This window comes from Phalacrocorax aristotelis, chromosome Z, assembly GCF_949628215.1.
Source record: "Phalacrocorax aristotelis chromosome Z, bGulAri2.1, whole genome shotgun sequence".
In the NCBI taxonomy this organism is placed as follows: domain Eukaryota; kingdom Metazoa; phylum Chordata; class Aves; order Suliformes; family Phalacrocoracidae; genus Phalacrocorax; species Phalacrocorax aristotelis.
The window spans coordinates 70,924,431-70,940,176 of record NC_134311.1 but is presented as its reverse complement, the minus strand read 5'-3'; the positions used below and the strand labels follow the sequence as shown (position 1 = coordinate 70,940,176).

Here is a 15,746-nt window from a genome sequence, read left to right as displayed (position 1 = left end):
ATGCCCCCAAAGTGGCCACCTCAGCTGAAATGGCTTAGGTCAAATTCCCATTTATTATTTTGGTTTGTTGGGTTCCTGCCCTTGAGTCTGTGTCTGTGGTGGTACACAAGAAAGCAAAGAGCAGACAAGCTGTGTCTCTTTATTGCTACAAAGTGGGTTCAGCCGGTGGACGAGACAGAGGAGTGACACGTGGCACCTCCAAAAAGCCTGCATTTAATACCCTTTTGCTCTTTAAGCAAGCTAATTCATATAGCAATTAATCAACTATATATGGCACACACGACCCCATAATAAACTGAGAGCATCTTCGCCTGGTTGAACACAACTTCCTCTGCTCTTGCCTGACTGCATTGTTACATCAGGGCTATTTTGTTTAATCTTCATGTGTGCACGTGTGCAGTAACTATTTAAAGCCCTGATGACTTGTCTCACAAAGCATCAGTCTGCTGCAAGTGCTGTATTGCTTTTGCTTTTGAAAGTCACTGTCACATCATTGCTCTACTTCCTAATTAGCCAAAAAACCCCTAACACCAGCACAGGCATTGGCCGATTCAGATGCAATGTCCCTCTTTGGGCCCCAGGGCTTTTCCAAGGCTGTTCCTTGCTGGGTTGTCTGAAAGCTGTGTCCAAGCTGCTCCTGGGATGGGGCCAGGCAGAAAGTCCCTGCTGTGGGGAGGGGACCTGGCTGGGTGTGGGGCAGTGCTGTCCCCCACTCCCGTGTCCTTGTATGCCAACACTGTGCTGGGGATGTTGCATGGCTGCAGCGCTGAGCGTCAGGGCCTGCACCACACTGTGGCTGGGTCCAGGCTCCCAGCCTCTGTGCTCAGGAAGAGCTAGCATACAGCATGCAGGTGTGGTGCTGAGCTGTGGGGCCTGTACCACTCTGCTGAAGGACATCGGCCAGCAGAAGATGGCCACTGCTGCCACCTCTCCCAGCCTGTGTGATGTTGGAGCATCAGTGGGCATTGCTGGGAAGGACCTGGGCAGCCCTTGGGCAGGGGTCTGTGAGAGGGAGGGGAGTTGCTTGCATGGGTGGGACATCCCGGGCAGGGGTACAGCAAGGCTGAAGCAGAGGTGGTGCGAGGTGCAGGTGCTGCAAAGGAAGGCAGAGGGTGAGGGTGAGGTGCTGCCCAGCCTCCACCACATGCAGCAGGGCTAGGAAGGCAGCTTGCAAAGGGGTTTCCCCCACCTTGCCCCTTTGCTGCACCACAACTTGGAGGGAGGGCAGGTCTGCAGAGCTACTGCAGACCAGGCAGCAAAGGGATGGAGGCAGGCTCCATCCAGCACAGGAAGGTGCCTGCCTCCCTCTCCCTTTCCAAAGGAGGGAGTCAGCATGCCCTGTGCAGATGCCCAGGCTCCCTGCCTTCCTCCTCACACAGCCCATGGGCTCCATGGACCCCAGGGTTTGGCAGATCCTGGCATCAGCACACTCACCGCAGCAGTGCTGGGGTCAGCGGCCATCATGCCAAAAAAGGGGAGCTCGGCCCTGCTGCCTTCTCGCAGATCCAGAGCTGCCGGTCATCAGGACTGGAGCACTGCGCAGGTTTGATGTTCCCACGGCTTATTATGGCACAGGACCCATTTGACTTTGACTGCCATGGCCTGGATGGGGAAATGACATATCAGGGGGCTGGCACCACTCTATATGCTACCCCCTGCCTAGGCAGCGTGGCTTTTTGCATGTTGACATGGCAGAGGTAGAGTGCTGCAGTCAAAGCAGGTTGATTTCACAGGCTGAAGCCTCAGCTGACATATCCCTGCCCTTCCTCAGGCAGGCTGAGAAACCCCTCTGCAAAAGGTTTGCATTGCTCATCACTCCCGTTAGCCTCCCCCCGCTTGAATCTCAGCCTTCCTGCAACAGCCGGCAGTGGGGAGAGCCCAGCCCTCTCCAAGAACATGTGGATGGCAGGAGGAGCTGCCCTGGGCTGCGGTGGGGTGAACTTGCATGATGGGGCTGAGGATGGGGAGGTGGGCTATGGGCAGGGGCTGGGTACCCAGCACCTGGGCAGATGGGTCTGTTCCTCCCCACTGCTCTCAGACACCACAAGAGGAAACGGTGGTGAGCTGAGGAGGGGGTGCACGTGGCAGGGAGGAGCCCAGCACCTTCTGCAGGCGGGAAGGCTTGATTGCCCCTCAAGGAGGGACCAGGGAGGCACGTGGGTGATAGAGGTGATGCTCAAACACTTTGTCTAGACCCCAAATAAAACTTGCGGTTTCTTTGTCTCCTCTCACTGCCTCCTAGTTGTGCATGCCCTGTATGTGTCCTCCCACTGTGAGTCTTAGCTTTCCATTTGCACAGCCTCTAAGCATCTCATCACACCTCTGCACCCACCTCCCCTCAGCCTCAGCTGCTTTGCTGCTCTTTGTTGCCCAGTGTTTGTGCCTGGCACTGGGTACCAGTAGGATTTAAAAAACTTCCTAAAGCCATGCTGAAGGAGAAGGGGTTTCAGCAAGAGGCTCTGCTGCCAGGTACCTTTCATAAAGGGAGCCATCTACCCAGAACCAGGCATCCGAGATCACCTCACCGTCTGGGCCCTCTTCCTCCAGCCAGCCATAGTCATACCAGGGGAAGCTGCCCTTCTGCAGCCCAATCCAGTATGGGATGTCCGCATTTTTCAGGAAGGCCTGGGGAAGGAGAAAAGGGGCCTTCTAGTAGATTTTTCATGGTACCTATGTGCTGTGGTGTTTGCAGGGGGTGGTCATCTGCCCAAGGAGCCCTTGGGGCTGAAGCTCCTTGGGGCAGGACAGCTGAGCAGTCCTGGTGCCCTGCTCCAGCTTGGGCAGCATCCAGGGGTGCCAGAACCTCTCTGCCCCATGTCCACCATCAGCCATGTGCTCTAGAGATCAGCCTTGCACCCTCCAATGTTTCAGCAGGCCAGGGGCCCCAAAGCTGCTGGCCCACCTGGGGAGCCCAGGGCTGGATACCCAGCTCTGGCCAGCACCCTACCGGCACAGTCCAGCGACTCCAGGATTTGGTGATCAAGAGCTGAGAATATTTCTTCTCACATTCATCTCTGCTGTCTTCCCATGTTTTCTTCTCAGACGAGATGAAGAGGCACTTGCCCCTGTACAGCAGCCAGCCTGAAGGGCAGCAATCTGGGGGCAGGGGCATATCTCAGGTGCTTGCTCAGCCACAGATGCCCTGAGGGGAGGACCGGGAACAACCCCACATCTTCCCAGCAGGCATCACAGGCTCTACTCTGCTCTAGGTATAGCTTCAGCCTTTGGACCAGCCTGTCCCCACCATGTCAACAAAACAGCCAGTGTTTGTGCCTTGGGACTGCACCCACTGAGGAGTGCCAGTGCCCTGGGGCACCCCATCCCTGCTCCACCATCACCCTACCTATAGCCGTGCAGGAGCGCAGGATGGCCACAGTGCTCTCGCTGCTGTTGAGCTTCCCCTGCACCTCCTGCATCTCCTTCTCTGTCTTCCCCAGGACGCCCATGACACGCCTTAGCTCGGCATCCAGGCTCCCCAGCTCCAGGCGGCTGCTGTTGCCCTCCTGCCACGCTCGCTGCAGCTCCGCTCTGGCCCACGACAGCTCCAGCCGCGTCTGCTCCAGGCTCCGCTCCCGCGCGCTCACCTCCTGCGAGAGGCGGCCCTGCTCGGCCGCATGCTCCTGGGAGGCGTCCCGCAGGCTGCGGGTGACCTGCCAGTCTGGGGACAGGGGGGTGAGCTGGGGCACCGGCATGGGACAGCCCACGCACGGGGACACAGGACTGCTCGGTGGGTAGGATGGACAGGACAAGGCGGGAAGGTATCCATGCTGGATGAGAAAGGATGGGAAACACACGACAGCAGAAGTGTACGGTCAGCAGCTGGGCAGGACCTAGCAGGGGAGAGCAAGGCAAGGCAGGACAGGGTGTAGGAGCAGACAGAGCAAGGCAGTGGCAGGGAGGGTGCAGCAATACAAGGCTGGGCAATGCCTGGAAGGGAAGGGAAGGGAAAGGAGCAGAAACAGAGAATTAGGTGGGGAAGGAGGGTAATGGGAGGCAAGGGAGGCACCCATGATATGTGAGGTATGCAGGGCAGCTTGTGGCAGACAGGGCAGAGGGACCCAGCTATGACCTGTGTGCATGGGCAGGCCTCTATTCACACCCCTGGTCACCCACATCTGCCTAGCTGCCTCCCTCTTCCACTGCTGACCAGCCACCCCCAGACCCAGAAGTGCCAACCCCCTGACTCACAGCAAACCCCCAGGGCCACGGTGGCCACCAGCAGCATCAGGCAGGTTGCCAGCAGCCCCACAAGGATGCACCACCACCGGGACCAGCACCCTGCAAGGCACAACCGACCACAGGCATCACCTGGTGAGCCAGGAAACCCCAGGCAGCCCCCAGACCTCCTACCTACACAGCAGATTAGTAGCATGATGGCACAGATGGCACAGTGTGGGCACTTCCTCTCATCAAGGATGAGAGTGGAAGCACCCCAAAACACCAACCACTGCCCATGCCAGGACCTCCCCGGGTCCCCTGGGCTCCAGCCAGGCACTCACCTGGGCTGGGCTGGGACCCATCCCCATCTTGCCCGGCAGGCGCCGACTGCATGTTCTCGTAGGGGCTCTCTGCCTCATCCATTCCAAGGGCTGTCAGAGGAAGGCAGGTGAGAGCGGCTGAGTCCAGAGGACTGGGCATGGTAGGGAGGATGGGGGGCATGTGGGGAGTCCCACAGGTTCTCACCTGCCTCCAGGGCCTGGCTGGCTGTGCTCCGGCCCCCCATCACCTTGGCAAACCTCAGGTCAGCATAAACCACGCTCTGGGCCATGTGGGCAAGCGCTGGGCAAGCCCTGAGCTCTGCTGGCTCCCACCTGCCCTTGGAACACCTTTCTGGGATGATGCTGCTCCCCGGTGATTGTGCTGTCTCTCGGGGGGTGCAAAGGAGAAGTGTGGCCAGCTTCTGCAGAAGCAGAAGTCTGCACTGAGCTACAGCAGATGAGAGCAGCGAGGCATGGCTGTGGGGACCAGCATCCTCTCATTGGTCCCAGCACCACCATCTTGTCCCCTCCCACACCCTGGTAGTGTTCATGGTCCCCCCCGGCCATGTGGCAGGTCTAGGGCAGCATGGCCTGAGGTCAGGGCAGTGGCAGAGCAAGAATGGACCCAAATTTCTGGGCCAGCTGGGGGAGCTGGGGGAGAGCAGGGTCAGCCTGGGCACAGGAGCACATTGCCCTGGGGACAGCACTGTGGAGGCAGGGTGTCTTTACGGCTGCAGATTTCCCATCCCAGCCTCTGGGAATGGGAATTTCCCTATGATGTAGCTTGTACCACTGCCTCTCATCCTTTCCCTGGTTCCCTCCTAGAAGACCCCAGCTTCAGCATCGCTCCAACCCCCACCCCCCCAAAAAGTTGCATACAGCAATGACACCTGCTTTGCCTTCCCTTCCCCAGACCACAACCCCAGCACTCGCAACATCTCCTCAGTCCCAACCTCCAGCTGCAAAGAATCTCAGAGGTCACTGTTGAAAGGCAGCTTTCAGAAAGGGTGCTGAGCTGGGGACCAGTTGGACATACCTCCGGACACAGCCATTTCCTGGGGACAGGACTGGAGGTGTGTAGGGGTGCTGGTCCTGCAAGGCCACTCTCCATCATCTCTGCAAGAGCAGGGGAAGTCCTTCATCACTGGAGAAAGGCAAAAATCGCACCCAACTTCAAAGGGGACAGGAAGGAGGTTAGAAAGCTAAAGGCTGAGCAGCTTCCACGCCATCCCCAGCAAGAAGGTGGAGCACGTCCTCCCAGGCACACAGTGGTCCAGGCCCAGGGAGGACATGGTGGTGGCTGGGGGGGAGCCAGGCAGCATTTACTAAGGGCAAGTGGCACCTGCCCAACCTGCCTGCCTGCTGATGTGGGAGCACTGGGGTGGGGACAAGGCGTGAGCAATGGGGGCCATTTATTGTGACACTTTGAGGTCTGGGACGTGGTTTCCCATGGTCTTCTTGCTGACAGAATGGGGATATGTGGCCAGAAAAAAGGGAGAAGAGCAAGAGGTCATGTTGCAATGTGGAAACCCTTTTTAGGTCTTAGGGCAAACATTTCTGCACAGCAGCAATGCTCAAACCCTGGAGCAGATAACAGAGACGGGCAACCTCCATCCTGGATGGGGCCAGCCTCAGAGCCACCTGTTCCCATACGGAAGCCATCACCACTCTCCTCCGCCCCAACGATTTGGATTGATTATCGGTACAATGAACCCTGAAGCTCTGTCCAGCACCCTACCCCTGAGCTGCACCCCACCACCGTCCCAGGGGACCTGAGCAGTTTCAGGGTGTGGAATGGGACAGGATGGTGGCCCCAAGGCTAAAGCAGGGCACCAGAGCCCATGGCTGTGCCATTCAGCTCCTGTCTGCCACACTTCACAGCAAACTTCTGCTTCTGCAGAAACCAGCCGCACATCTTTGCCCCCTGAGAGGGGGGGCAAGGGCAGAACAGCAGGAGCTGTCAGGGCCATTGGGGCAGCGAAAGGCACGGCAAATAAAGTCAGTGGAGAGATGACCTTATGCCTTCCCCCTCCCACACAGGGCTTGGGCTGGGCAGCAGCCTGTCTCCTGGTGCCTGCCCAGTCTGAGGAGGCCACAGCCAACATCCTCACTTTGCTCTGAGGCTGGGCGACGTGCGAGAGCCTACAAGGCCTGGTGGGTCTCAGCTTGGAGGGATTTCCTCCTGGGGGGTGTTATGGTTTCAATATAGACCACCTGTGTTGTGCCAGCAGCATGCAGCTCTGGCATGGACATTCCTGGGAGTCCCTCCTGCCACATGCAGAGGACCGAGCCCACACAGTCACTGCATCCAGTCTCCCGAGCAGGAGCTGGCATGGGGAAGGTGGCAGGGATCTCAGGGCTACTCGCAGCCTGGCGAGGCAGATGCAGCATGTGCTGCCTGGGGTAGGGCTCAATCACCTCCCACTCCCCGAAGCAAGAGCGGCCTCAGAAATAAACCCACTCTTTGCAAATAGAGCAAGTACTTCTGCTTTTCTGCACATGAAGAAGTGGCTCCACCCTACGCAGTCTTGGCCACTGCCTGCCACCCGACCGTGGTGCAGCAGGGCAGGACCCACTCCCCGGACTGACACTGCCCAGGGCAGCGCCTGCCCACATGGCCCAGAGCGTGGTCTACGCCGACCTGAAGTTTGCCACGGCCCCTCCACAGTCTGCCGCCGCCTGCCCCGCAGCCCCCAGTGAGGACGACAGCCCCTACGAGAACCTGCCGCTGGGGCCAGTGCCGGCAGAGCCCAGCCCAGGTGAGAGCCCGGCCATGGCCCCACCGTGGGGATGCCCCGGCACAGGGTGGGCGCTGGGTGGTGGCAGTGGGGTGATGCCCGTGGGCATTCTTCTCTTACAGGGCGCTGGCCCCGGCATTGGCGTGTCCCCGTGGGGCTGCTGACAGCCAGCCTGCTGCTGCTGCTGGTGGTCGCTGTGGCCCTGGGGGCTTGCTGTGAGTCGGGGCTGGGGCCGCAGGGTGGGGTGCAGCTGGGAGGGGGGCACTGGGAGCAGCTTTGGAGCTGGGCGAGGGCCGGGCTGCTGGGGTGCTGGGGCTGGTGGCCCACAGGCAGAGCTGCTTCTTGCGTGGCCTCCCTGAGCTGCTCCTCGTCTGCCTGCACTGCCTTCCCACTGCCTCCCACTGCCTTCCCATTGCCTTCCCACTGCCTCCCAATGCCTTCCCAATGCCTTCCTGCTGCTTCCCGCTGCCTTCCCACTGCCTTCCCAATGCCTTCCTGCTGCTTCCCGCTGCCTTCCCACTGCCTTCCCAATGCCTTCCTGCTGCCTTCCCACTGCCTTCCCACTGCCTCCCACTGCCTTCCTGCTGCTTTCCATTGCCTTCCCACTGCTTCCCACTGCCTTCCCAATGCCTTCCTGCTGCTTCCCGCTGCCTTCCCACTGCCTCCCAATGCCTTCCCAATGCCTTCCCATTGCTTCCCAATGCCTTCCCACTGCCTTCCCACTGCCTCCCATTGCCTTCCCGCTGCCTTCCCACTGCCTCCCACTGCCTTCCCACTGCCTCCCACTGCCTTCCCAATGCCTTCCCACTGCCTTCCCATTGCCTCCCCGTTGCTTCCCCATTGCCTCCCCGTTGCTTCCCCATTGCCTCCCTTCAACTTTCTGTTTCCTCCCACTGCTTCCCCTTTCCTCCCCTCCCCTTGCCACCATTGGGGCTTCCTTTCCCTCCCCACTGGCACCCCCAGGACTGCCTCTACCCATGGTCTGTCACCCTTGTCCCACTCCCCCTAGCAAGGGCCATGCCCTGAGCAGGGGCAGTCCTGTGTCCGTGTGCGTGGGCTGTCCCATGCCGGTGCCCCAGCTCACCCCCCTGTCCCCAGACTGGCAGGTCACCCGCAGCCTGCGGGACGCCTCCCAGGAGCATGCGGCCGAGCAGGGCCGCCTCTCGCAGGAGGTGAGCGCGCGGGAGCGGAGCCTGGAGCAGACGCGGCTGGAGCTGTCGTGGGCCAGAGCGGAGCTGCAGCGAGCGTGGCAGGAGGGCAACAGCAGCCGCCTGGAGCTGGGGAGCCTGGAGGCTGAGCTAAGGCGCGTCACGGACATCCTGGGGAAGACAGAGAAGGAGATGCAGGAGGTGCAGGGGAAGCTCAACAGCAGCGAGAGCACTGTGAGCAGCCTGCGCGCCTGCGTGAATACAGGTAGGGCTGTGGCGGTGTGGGGGGACAGGCAGTGATATTGCCGGGGAGATGTGGGGGCTGATCACAGCCAGGCTGGGCCCCCCGAGCATCCATAGGTGGGCAAGCGCCTGAGTGTGTCCCTGCCCCCAGATTGCTGCCCCTTGGGCTGGGTGCTCTACAGGGGCAAGTGCCTCTTCATCTCGGTGGAGAAGAAGAGCTGGTACAAGAGCCGTGATGACTGCCGAAGCAAATCTGCTCAGCTGCTGGTCCAAGGCAACTGGCCGTCATGGACCGTGCCGGTACAGAGCCAGGGGGGCTGCGGCACCCCAGGAGGGTGGGGGCGATGGTGGGGCTGGGCAGAGCCCTGTGGGTCCAGCGGCAGCGGCACCTGCAGAGTTGCTGGGGTGGCACCGTGAGCCGTGAGTTCCCATTCTGGCGGGCTGCGGAGAGGAGCACAGCTGGCCTCGGTGCTCCCAAGCATCAGGTGGGTGCTGGGCATGGGGCAGGTGGTCAACACCTCCTCTCCCCCCAGTATTTTGTGCAGGGGTATCGTGCCTCATACTGGGTCAGAGCACAGCTTTCTTCTGGCATGAAGAGGATTGTTGTATGGCAGGAGAGCAAGCATTTCTACTCATAAATGTAGCAGTCCTTCACACAAGTACCTATCCTTTAGCCATGTGGGGTCATGCCATTTCAGCCCTGTGAGACCCCCCTGGCAAAGGGTCTGATGCTTCCATGAGCAGTACCCTGAGGGAGGGGGCGCTGGGCAGACCCTGGCATTCGGCTGCACTGCTGGTTCTCCAAGTGGCAGAGCAGGAGGCTGGGAACATTGCCCTTCCTCAGACTGGTCCCAGTGCCAAGCACCCTGTTATCCCGACAGCACTGGGTTCGGTGAGAAGTAGTGTCCACAGTGAGGATGCTGTCACTGCCCCTCCAAGATATGCCCCTTCTCATAGGTACGACCATTCTGCAGACTGCAGGCTATCAGCAAGCATGAAAATAGAGCGTTCAAAATGCTGGAGAAAATACCAGTGGATCTGCAAGCAGTCCCTGAAGCTGAGCTGTGCATTCAAGACCTTCTTGCCTCTCCTGGTTGAGGCCTGACTGTACTGCCACCCCACTCCGTCACAGGACTTGAAGACAGGAGCTGGGTGTGCACCCAAGACCCTCTCCCCTATGCACACATTCCTTCAACTATGTTGCAAAGCACTGGGAATGGGTGTCTGTATTTTAAAGCAAGGCTCATGGAAAATAAGCAAGGTTTACTCCCCTCTCTCACACTCACTCATACACTTATACCTCCTTGCAGTGGCCCTCGGCGTGTCCGTGTGTGCCCTAGCCAGCACAGCTCACAGGTACCTGGATTCCTGTGTGGAGCCCAGCTCCTGCCTGCTGTGCTCCCCAAAGGCTGCTGGTGGTGTGCTGGTGCAGGACGAGCCATTTGCCTCTTTTTGGAGCTGGGGATGATGATGCTATTGGTGTCCCCAGCCTTTCCTCTTCAGGAATTCCTGTGGGTTTACTGCCTGTCCCTTCCCTCAACATTGACAGCTCCCATCTTGCCCTTTCTCCTGCCTCCATCACCTGCGCAGGGCTTTGGGCTGGGCCTTGCCTGAGAAGGGTTCAGGCAGGAGTGCCATCAGTATGAGAAACTGCTGGGAAGCCCTGAGACCACGGGGGGAATGAGGGAACTCTGAGACCAGGGCGGGGAAAGGGGTGCAATCATAGAATCATAGAATGTCCCGAGTTGGAAGGGACCCACAAGGATCATCAAGTCCAACTCCTGTCCCTGCACAGGACAACCCCAAATTCACACCATGTCTCTGAGGGTGTTGTCCAAGTGCTTCTTGAATATCAAGAGGCTTGGAGCTGTGACTGCCTCCCTGGGCAGCCTGTTCCAGTGCTCCACCACCCTCTGGGTGAAGAACCTTTTCCTAATATCCAACCTAACCCTCCCCTGGCACGTCTTCCTGCCATTCCCTCAGGTCCTATTGTTGGTCACCAGAGAGGAGAGATCAGCACCTGCCCCTCCTCCTGCCCTTATGAGGAAGCTGCAGGCCGCAATGAGGTCTGTCCTCAGCCTCCTCTTCTCCAGGCTGAACAAACCAAGGGACTTTAGCCACTTTTCGTATAGTTTCCCCTCTAAATCCTTCTCCAACTTTATGGCCCTCCTTTGGCCACTCCAGTAGCTTTGTATCCTTCATGTACTGTGGTGCCCAACACTGCACCCAGCACTCGAGTTGAGGCCGCACCAGCGCAGAGCAGAGCGGGACAATCATCTCCCTCGACCAGCTGCAATGCGGGGCTTAGCAATGAAGAGCTCTGACACCTTGGGGGGTGAATAAGGGAGCTCTAAGGCCATGGGAGGAAATGGGGTTACAGCAAGGAGCCTTAAGACAGTGGGAGAGAGAGGGGAGCACTGGGGAGGTTGGGAACATGGGGGAAAGGGGAGACCCCCCAGCCACCACAGGGGAAATATTCCTAAGACCATGGTGGGACCTGAGCTGCCAGGGTGGTAATGAGGCAGCCCAGTCCCCAACCCAGTTGAGGTGGGGGGGAGCCCAGGGGCAGCACTGACCCTCCCTGTCTCAGTGTTTCTGCACAAAGGGGGTGGAGGTGGGGACCACTTTGCTAAGCTGGGTGTGGGCAGCTCCTGCGAGATGAGGTGTGGAAGGAGGCTAGTGGAGCCCGCTCACGGCATGGCCAGGCTGGGAGGCTGGGACAGGATTGCAGAAGGTTCCCTGCAATCTTAGCTATGATGCAAAATAAGGACTTTCTGCGTCTGGCTTGTCCTAGGGATCCAAGATGTGGTCTCACTGGTGCCCGCAGGGAAGCAGGCTCCCTGCCCCTGGAGCCCTGAGCTCCAGCCACTGGAGTCCACAGTGTCACTGGGCTCTGCCACCACATGGGCACACTGCTGACTCTGGTTTAGGTCTCCCAGGCCTGTTCAGCATGACTGCTTGCTTACCCATCTTGACGCATGGGGTTTCTCCTTCCTTCCCAGCTGCAGGACTCACCCTTTCCCCCACTCAGTATCAGCAGGCTCCCTTCAACCTCTGTGAACAACAGTCCTGCCCTCCAGTATACCCTCTATTGCCCAGTTTGGTATTGCCCCACAGCTGGCAGAGAACACCCCAATCCCACCATCCAGGGCACTGGTGAAGGCTTCAGGGAGCATTGGCCCCAGGATGGACCCCACAGAGATGTTGCCAGCTGGATGGAGCATTGCTGACACCCCGCTGCAGCCCTCCTGCTATCCAGTTTTCCACCCACCTTCTCCCCTTCCCCTGGCCATGTCTCCTCACTCTGCCATTGAGAAGACCATGGGAAACCATGTCCCAGTCCTCAAAGCGTCACAATAAATGGCCCCCATTGCTCACACCTTGTCTCCACCCCAGTGCTCCCACATCAGCAGGCAGGCAGGTTGGGCAGGTGCCACTTGCCCTTAGTAAATGCTGCCTGGTTCCCCCCCAGTCACCACCATGTCCTCCCTGGGCCTGGACCACCATATGCCCTGGTGGTCAGGGCATGACCACCATCCATGTTCTTCCCAGGATCAACGTTCTTCTCTGATGGAGAGAACAAAGTTCAGCCCTGGGACAGGTTGTGGTCAATGGCAGGTGATGGAGGGAGGAGAAAGGGCAGGACAGGAGCCAGCAACAGCCAGTGACAGAGGTGATGAGCACCCAGTAAAACAGAAGGACTCCCCAAGGGGGACAACTTGGGGACACCAATAGCACCATCATACCCAGCTTCATGAGGTGCAAGAGGCACCTCTCAAACCAGTGTCAGAGGAAAGCAGCAGAGGTGAGTAGGGCTCGGTACCAGCATCCAATCCCTATGTCACAGAAGCCAGGGCTAGAGAGCCGGGACTGGGGATGTGAGCACGAGCATTAGTGTGGGACAAAGAAACACAGTCTCTTTTCTGTAAGTCGTGTTTTAAAACTTAGACAGCATCTTTCCCAACCTCTATCCCCAGAGCTTTGTGATGCAGTTGCAGAAACATTACACATGGATGTGACTGTGCAGGAGGGAAAGGGTGTCTTTGTTGTGCACCCCCAGCTCCTGTTCCTCAGTCCTGTGATGGAAAAGGGGTCTCACATTTCACTGTTGGCTGGGAGAGGAAAGGAGGTCTTGGATAGGCTGCTCAGATCTGGGGGCTTCTCACAGATCCATGGAAAAGACTGTGAGCAGTAGGTGATGCTTACGATCCCATAGGCTGTTTTTGCACAGCCATAGGTGAAACTGTTAATAGAATAGAAGGAGCATGTGAGAGGTGCTACCATCAAGCTCCCAGCCTGCTGCCAGCCCTGTAGTACCCCCACACAGCTGCAGCCCCAGGGCCTCTTAGCCTGGGCAGGAAGGCACTGACGTGACCAAGCATTAGTCCCATGGCTGGGACAGATGCCCTGGCAGCACCCAGTAATGTGGCCATGGCTGTGAAGATGGGAGACTTGTAGGTGGCCAGCAAGGAACAACTTACCCTTTAGACCAGTTGTCGAACAGCCCATCAGATTTACCATGACTTTGAGATGTCCCTCCAACCCAGTATGAGGCACGAAACCCCTGCACAAAATACTGGGGGGAGAGGAGGTGTTGACCACCTGCCCCATGCCCAGCATCCACCTGATGCTTGGGAGCACCGAGGCCAGCTGTGCTCCTCTCCGCAGCCCGCCAGAATGGGAACTCACGGCTCACGGTGCCACCCCAGCAACTCTGCAGGTGCCGCTGCTGCTGGACCCACAGGGCTCTGCCCAGCCCCACCATCGCCCCCACCCTCCTGGGGTGCCGCAGCCCCCCTGGCTCTGTACCGGCACGGTCCATGACGGCCAGTTGCCTTGGACCAGCAGCTGAGCAGATTTGCTTCGGCAGTCATCGCGGCTCTCGTACCAGCTCTTCTTCTCCACCGAGATGAAGAGGCACTTGCCCCTGTAGAGCACCCAGCCCAAGGGGCAGCAATCTGGGGGCAGGGACACACTCAGGCGCTTGCCCACCTATGGATGCTCGGGGGGCCCAGCCTGGCTGTGATCAGCCCCCACATCTCCCCGGCAGTATCACTGCCTGTCCCCCCACACCGCCACAGCCCTACCTGTATTCACGCAGGCGCGCAGGCTGCTCACAGTGCTCTCGCTGCTGTTGAGCTTCCCCTGCACCTCCTGCATCTCCTTCTCTGTCTTCCCCAGGATGTCCGTGACGCGCCTTAGCTCAGCCTCCAGGCTCCCCAGCTCCAGGCGGCTGCTGTTGCCCTCCTGCCACGCTCGCTGCAGCTCCGCTCTGGCCCACGACAGCTCCAGCCGCGTCTGCTCCAGGCTCCGCTCCCGCGCGCTCACCTCCTGCGAGAGGCGGCCCTGCTCGGCCGCATGCTCCTGGGAGGCGTCCCGCAGGCTGCGGGTGACCTGCCAGTCTGGGGACAGGGGGGTGAGCTGGGGCACCGGCATGGGACAGCCCACGCACACGGACACAGGACTGCCCCTGCTCAGGGCATGGCCCTTGCTAGGGGGAGTGGGACAAGGGTGACAGACCATGGGTAGAGGCAGTCCTGGGGGTGCCAGTGGGGAGGGAAAGGAAGCCCCAATGGTGGCAAGGGGAGGGGAGGAAAGGGGAAGCAGTGGGAGGAAACAGAAAGTTGAAGGGAGGCAATGGGGAAGCAACGGGGAGGCAATGGGAAGGCAGTGGGAAGGCATTGGGAAGGCAGTGGGAGGCAGTGGGAAGGCAGTGGAAGGCAGTGGGAAGGCAGCGGGAAGGCAATGGGAGGCATTGGGAGGCAGTGGGAAGGCATTGGGAAGCAATGGGAAGGCATTGGGAGGCAGTGGGAAGGCAGCGGGAAGCAGCAGGAAGGCATTGGGAAGGCAGTGGGAAGCAATGGGAGGGCATTGGGAGGCAGCAGGAAGGCATTGGGAAGCATTGGGAAGGCAGTGGGAAGGCAATGGGAGGCAGTGGCAAGGCAGCGGGAAGCAGCAGGAAGGCATTGGGAAGGCATTGGGAGGCAGTAGGAAGGCAATGGGAAGCAGCAGGAAGGCAGTGGGAGGCAGTGGGAAGGCAGTGGGAAGGCAGCAGGAAGGCATTGGGAGGCAGTGGGAAGGCAGCGGGAAGCAGCAGGAAGGCATTGGGAAGGCAGTGGGAAGGCAGTGGGAAGGCAATGGGAAGCAGCAGGAAGGCAGTGGGAGGCAGTGGGAAGGCAGTGGGAAGGCAGCAGGAAGGCTTTGGGAGGCAGTGGGAAGGCAGCGGGAAGCAGCAGGAAGGCATTGGGAGGCAGTGGGAAGGCAGTGGGAGGCAGTGGGAAGGCAATGGGAAGGCAGTGGGAGGCAGTGGGAAGGCAGTGCAGGCAGACGAGGAGCAGCTCAGGGAGGCCACGCAAGAAGCAGCTCTGCCTGTGGGCCACCAGCCCCAGCCCCCCAGCAGCCCGGCCCTCGCCCAGCTCCAAAGCTGCTCCCAGTGCCCCCCTCCCAGCTGCACCCCACCCTGCGGCCCCAGCCCCGACTCACAGCAAGCCCCCAGGGCCACAGCGACCACCAGCAGCAGCAGCAGGCTGGCTGTCAGCAGCCCCACGGGGACACGCCAATGCCGGGGCCAGCGCCCTGTAAGAGAAGAACGCCCACGGGCATCACCCCACTGCCACCACCCAGCGCCCACCCTGTGCCGGGGCATCCCCACGGTGGGGCCATGGCCGGGCTCTCACCTGGGCTGGGCTCTGCCGGCACTGGCCCCAGCGGCAGGTTCTCGTAGGGGCTGTCGTCCTCACTGGGGGCTGCGGGGCAGGCGGCGGCAGACTGTGGAGGGGCCGTGGCAAACTTCAGGTCGGCGTAGACCACGCTCTGGGCCATGTGGGCAGGCGCTGCCCTGGGCAGTGTCAGTCCGGGGAGTGGGTCCTGCCCTGCTGCACCACGGTCGGGTGGCAGGCAGTGGCCAAGACTGCGTAGGGTGGAGCCACTTCTTCATGTGCAGAAAAGCAGAAGTACTTGCTCTATTTGCAAAGAGTGGGTTTATTTCTGAGGCCGCTCTTGCTTCGGGGAGTGGGAGGTGATTGAGCCCTACCCCAGGCAGCACATGCTGCATCTGCCTCGCCAGGCTGCGAGTAGCCCTGAGATCCCTGCCACCTTCCCCATGCCAGCTCCTGCTCGGGAGACTGGATGCAGTGACT

General features: G+C 59.9%; 3 protein-coding genes across 4 annotated transcripts; 1 reads left to right on the top strand and 2 right to left on the bottom strand.

The window, feature by feature from the left end:
• Positions 1 to 123: 123 nt before the first annotated feature.
• CD72 (CD72 molecule) lies at positions 124 to 4,917 on the bottom strand. The gene is made up of 8 exons (XM_075078662.1): positions 4,684 to 4,917; positions 4,500 to 4,589; positions 4,189 to 4,278; positions 3,344 to 3,658; positions 2,948 to 3,096; positions 2,474 to 2,625; positions 1,435 to 1,602; positions 124 to 1,093 (listed from the first exon to the last, which is right to left on the bottom strand). Exons 1-7 carry the CDS (start codon positions 4,766 to 4,768, stop codon positions 1,461 to 1,463), a joined length of 1,023 nt encoding a protein of 340 aa, XP_074934763.1. The 5' UTR covers positions 4,769 to 4,917; the 3' UTR covers positions 124 to 1,093; positions 1,435 to 1,460.
• A 2,095-nt stretch (positions 4,918 to 7,012) lies between these two features.
• Positions 7,013 to 9,881, top strand: LOC142050069 (C-type lectin domain family 4 member G-like). Of its 2 annotated transcripts, XM_075078396.1 has the most exons (5): positions 7,013 to 7,237; positions 7,339 to 7,431; positions 8,315 to 8,629; positions 8,759 to 8,907; positions 9,565 to 9,881. In XM_075078396.1, exons 1-5 carry the CDS (start codon positions 7,093 to 7,095, stop codon positions 9,703 to 9,705), a joined length of 843 nt encoding a protein of 280 aa, XP_074934497.1. In that variant the 5' UTR covers positions 7,013 to 7,092; the 3' UTR covers positions 9,706 to 9,881. The 2 variants fall into 2 exon arrangements, with proteins under 2 accessions (XP_074934497.1, XP_074934498.1); XM_075078397.1 differs by lacking the exon at positions 8,759 to 8,907 and having other exon boundaries at positions 9,565 to 9,729.
• A 2,643-nt stretch (positions 9,882 to 12,524) lies between these two features.
• On the bottom strand, positions 12,525 to 15,540 carry LOC142050035 (C-type lectin domain family 4 member G-like). Its single transcript, XM_075078349.1, has 6 exons — positions 15,285 to 15,540; positions 15,091 to 15,183; positions 13,695 to 14,009; positions 13,417 to 13,565; positions 13,089 to 13,183; positions 12,525 to 12,850 (listed from the first exon to the last, which is right to left on the bottom strand). Exons 1-6 carry the CDS (start codon positions 15,427 to 15,429, stop codon positions 12,703 to 12,705), a joined length of 945 nt encoding a protein of 314 aa, XP_074934450.1. The 5' UTR covers positions 15,430 to 15,540; the 3' UTR covers positions 12,525 to 12,702.
• Positions 15,541 to 15,746: the final 206 nt, after the last annotated feature.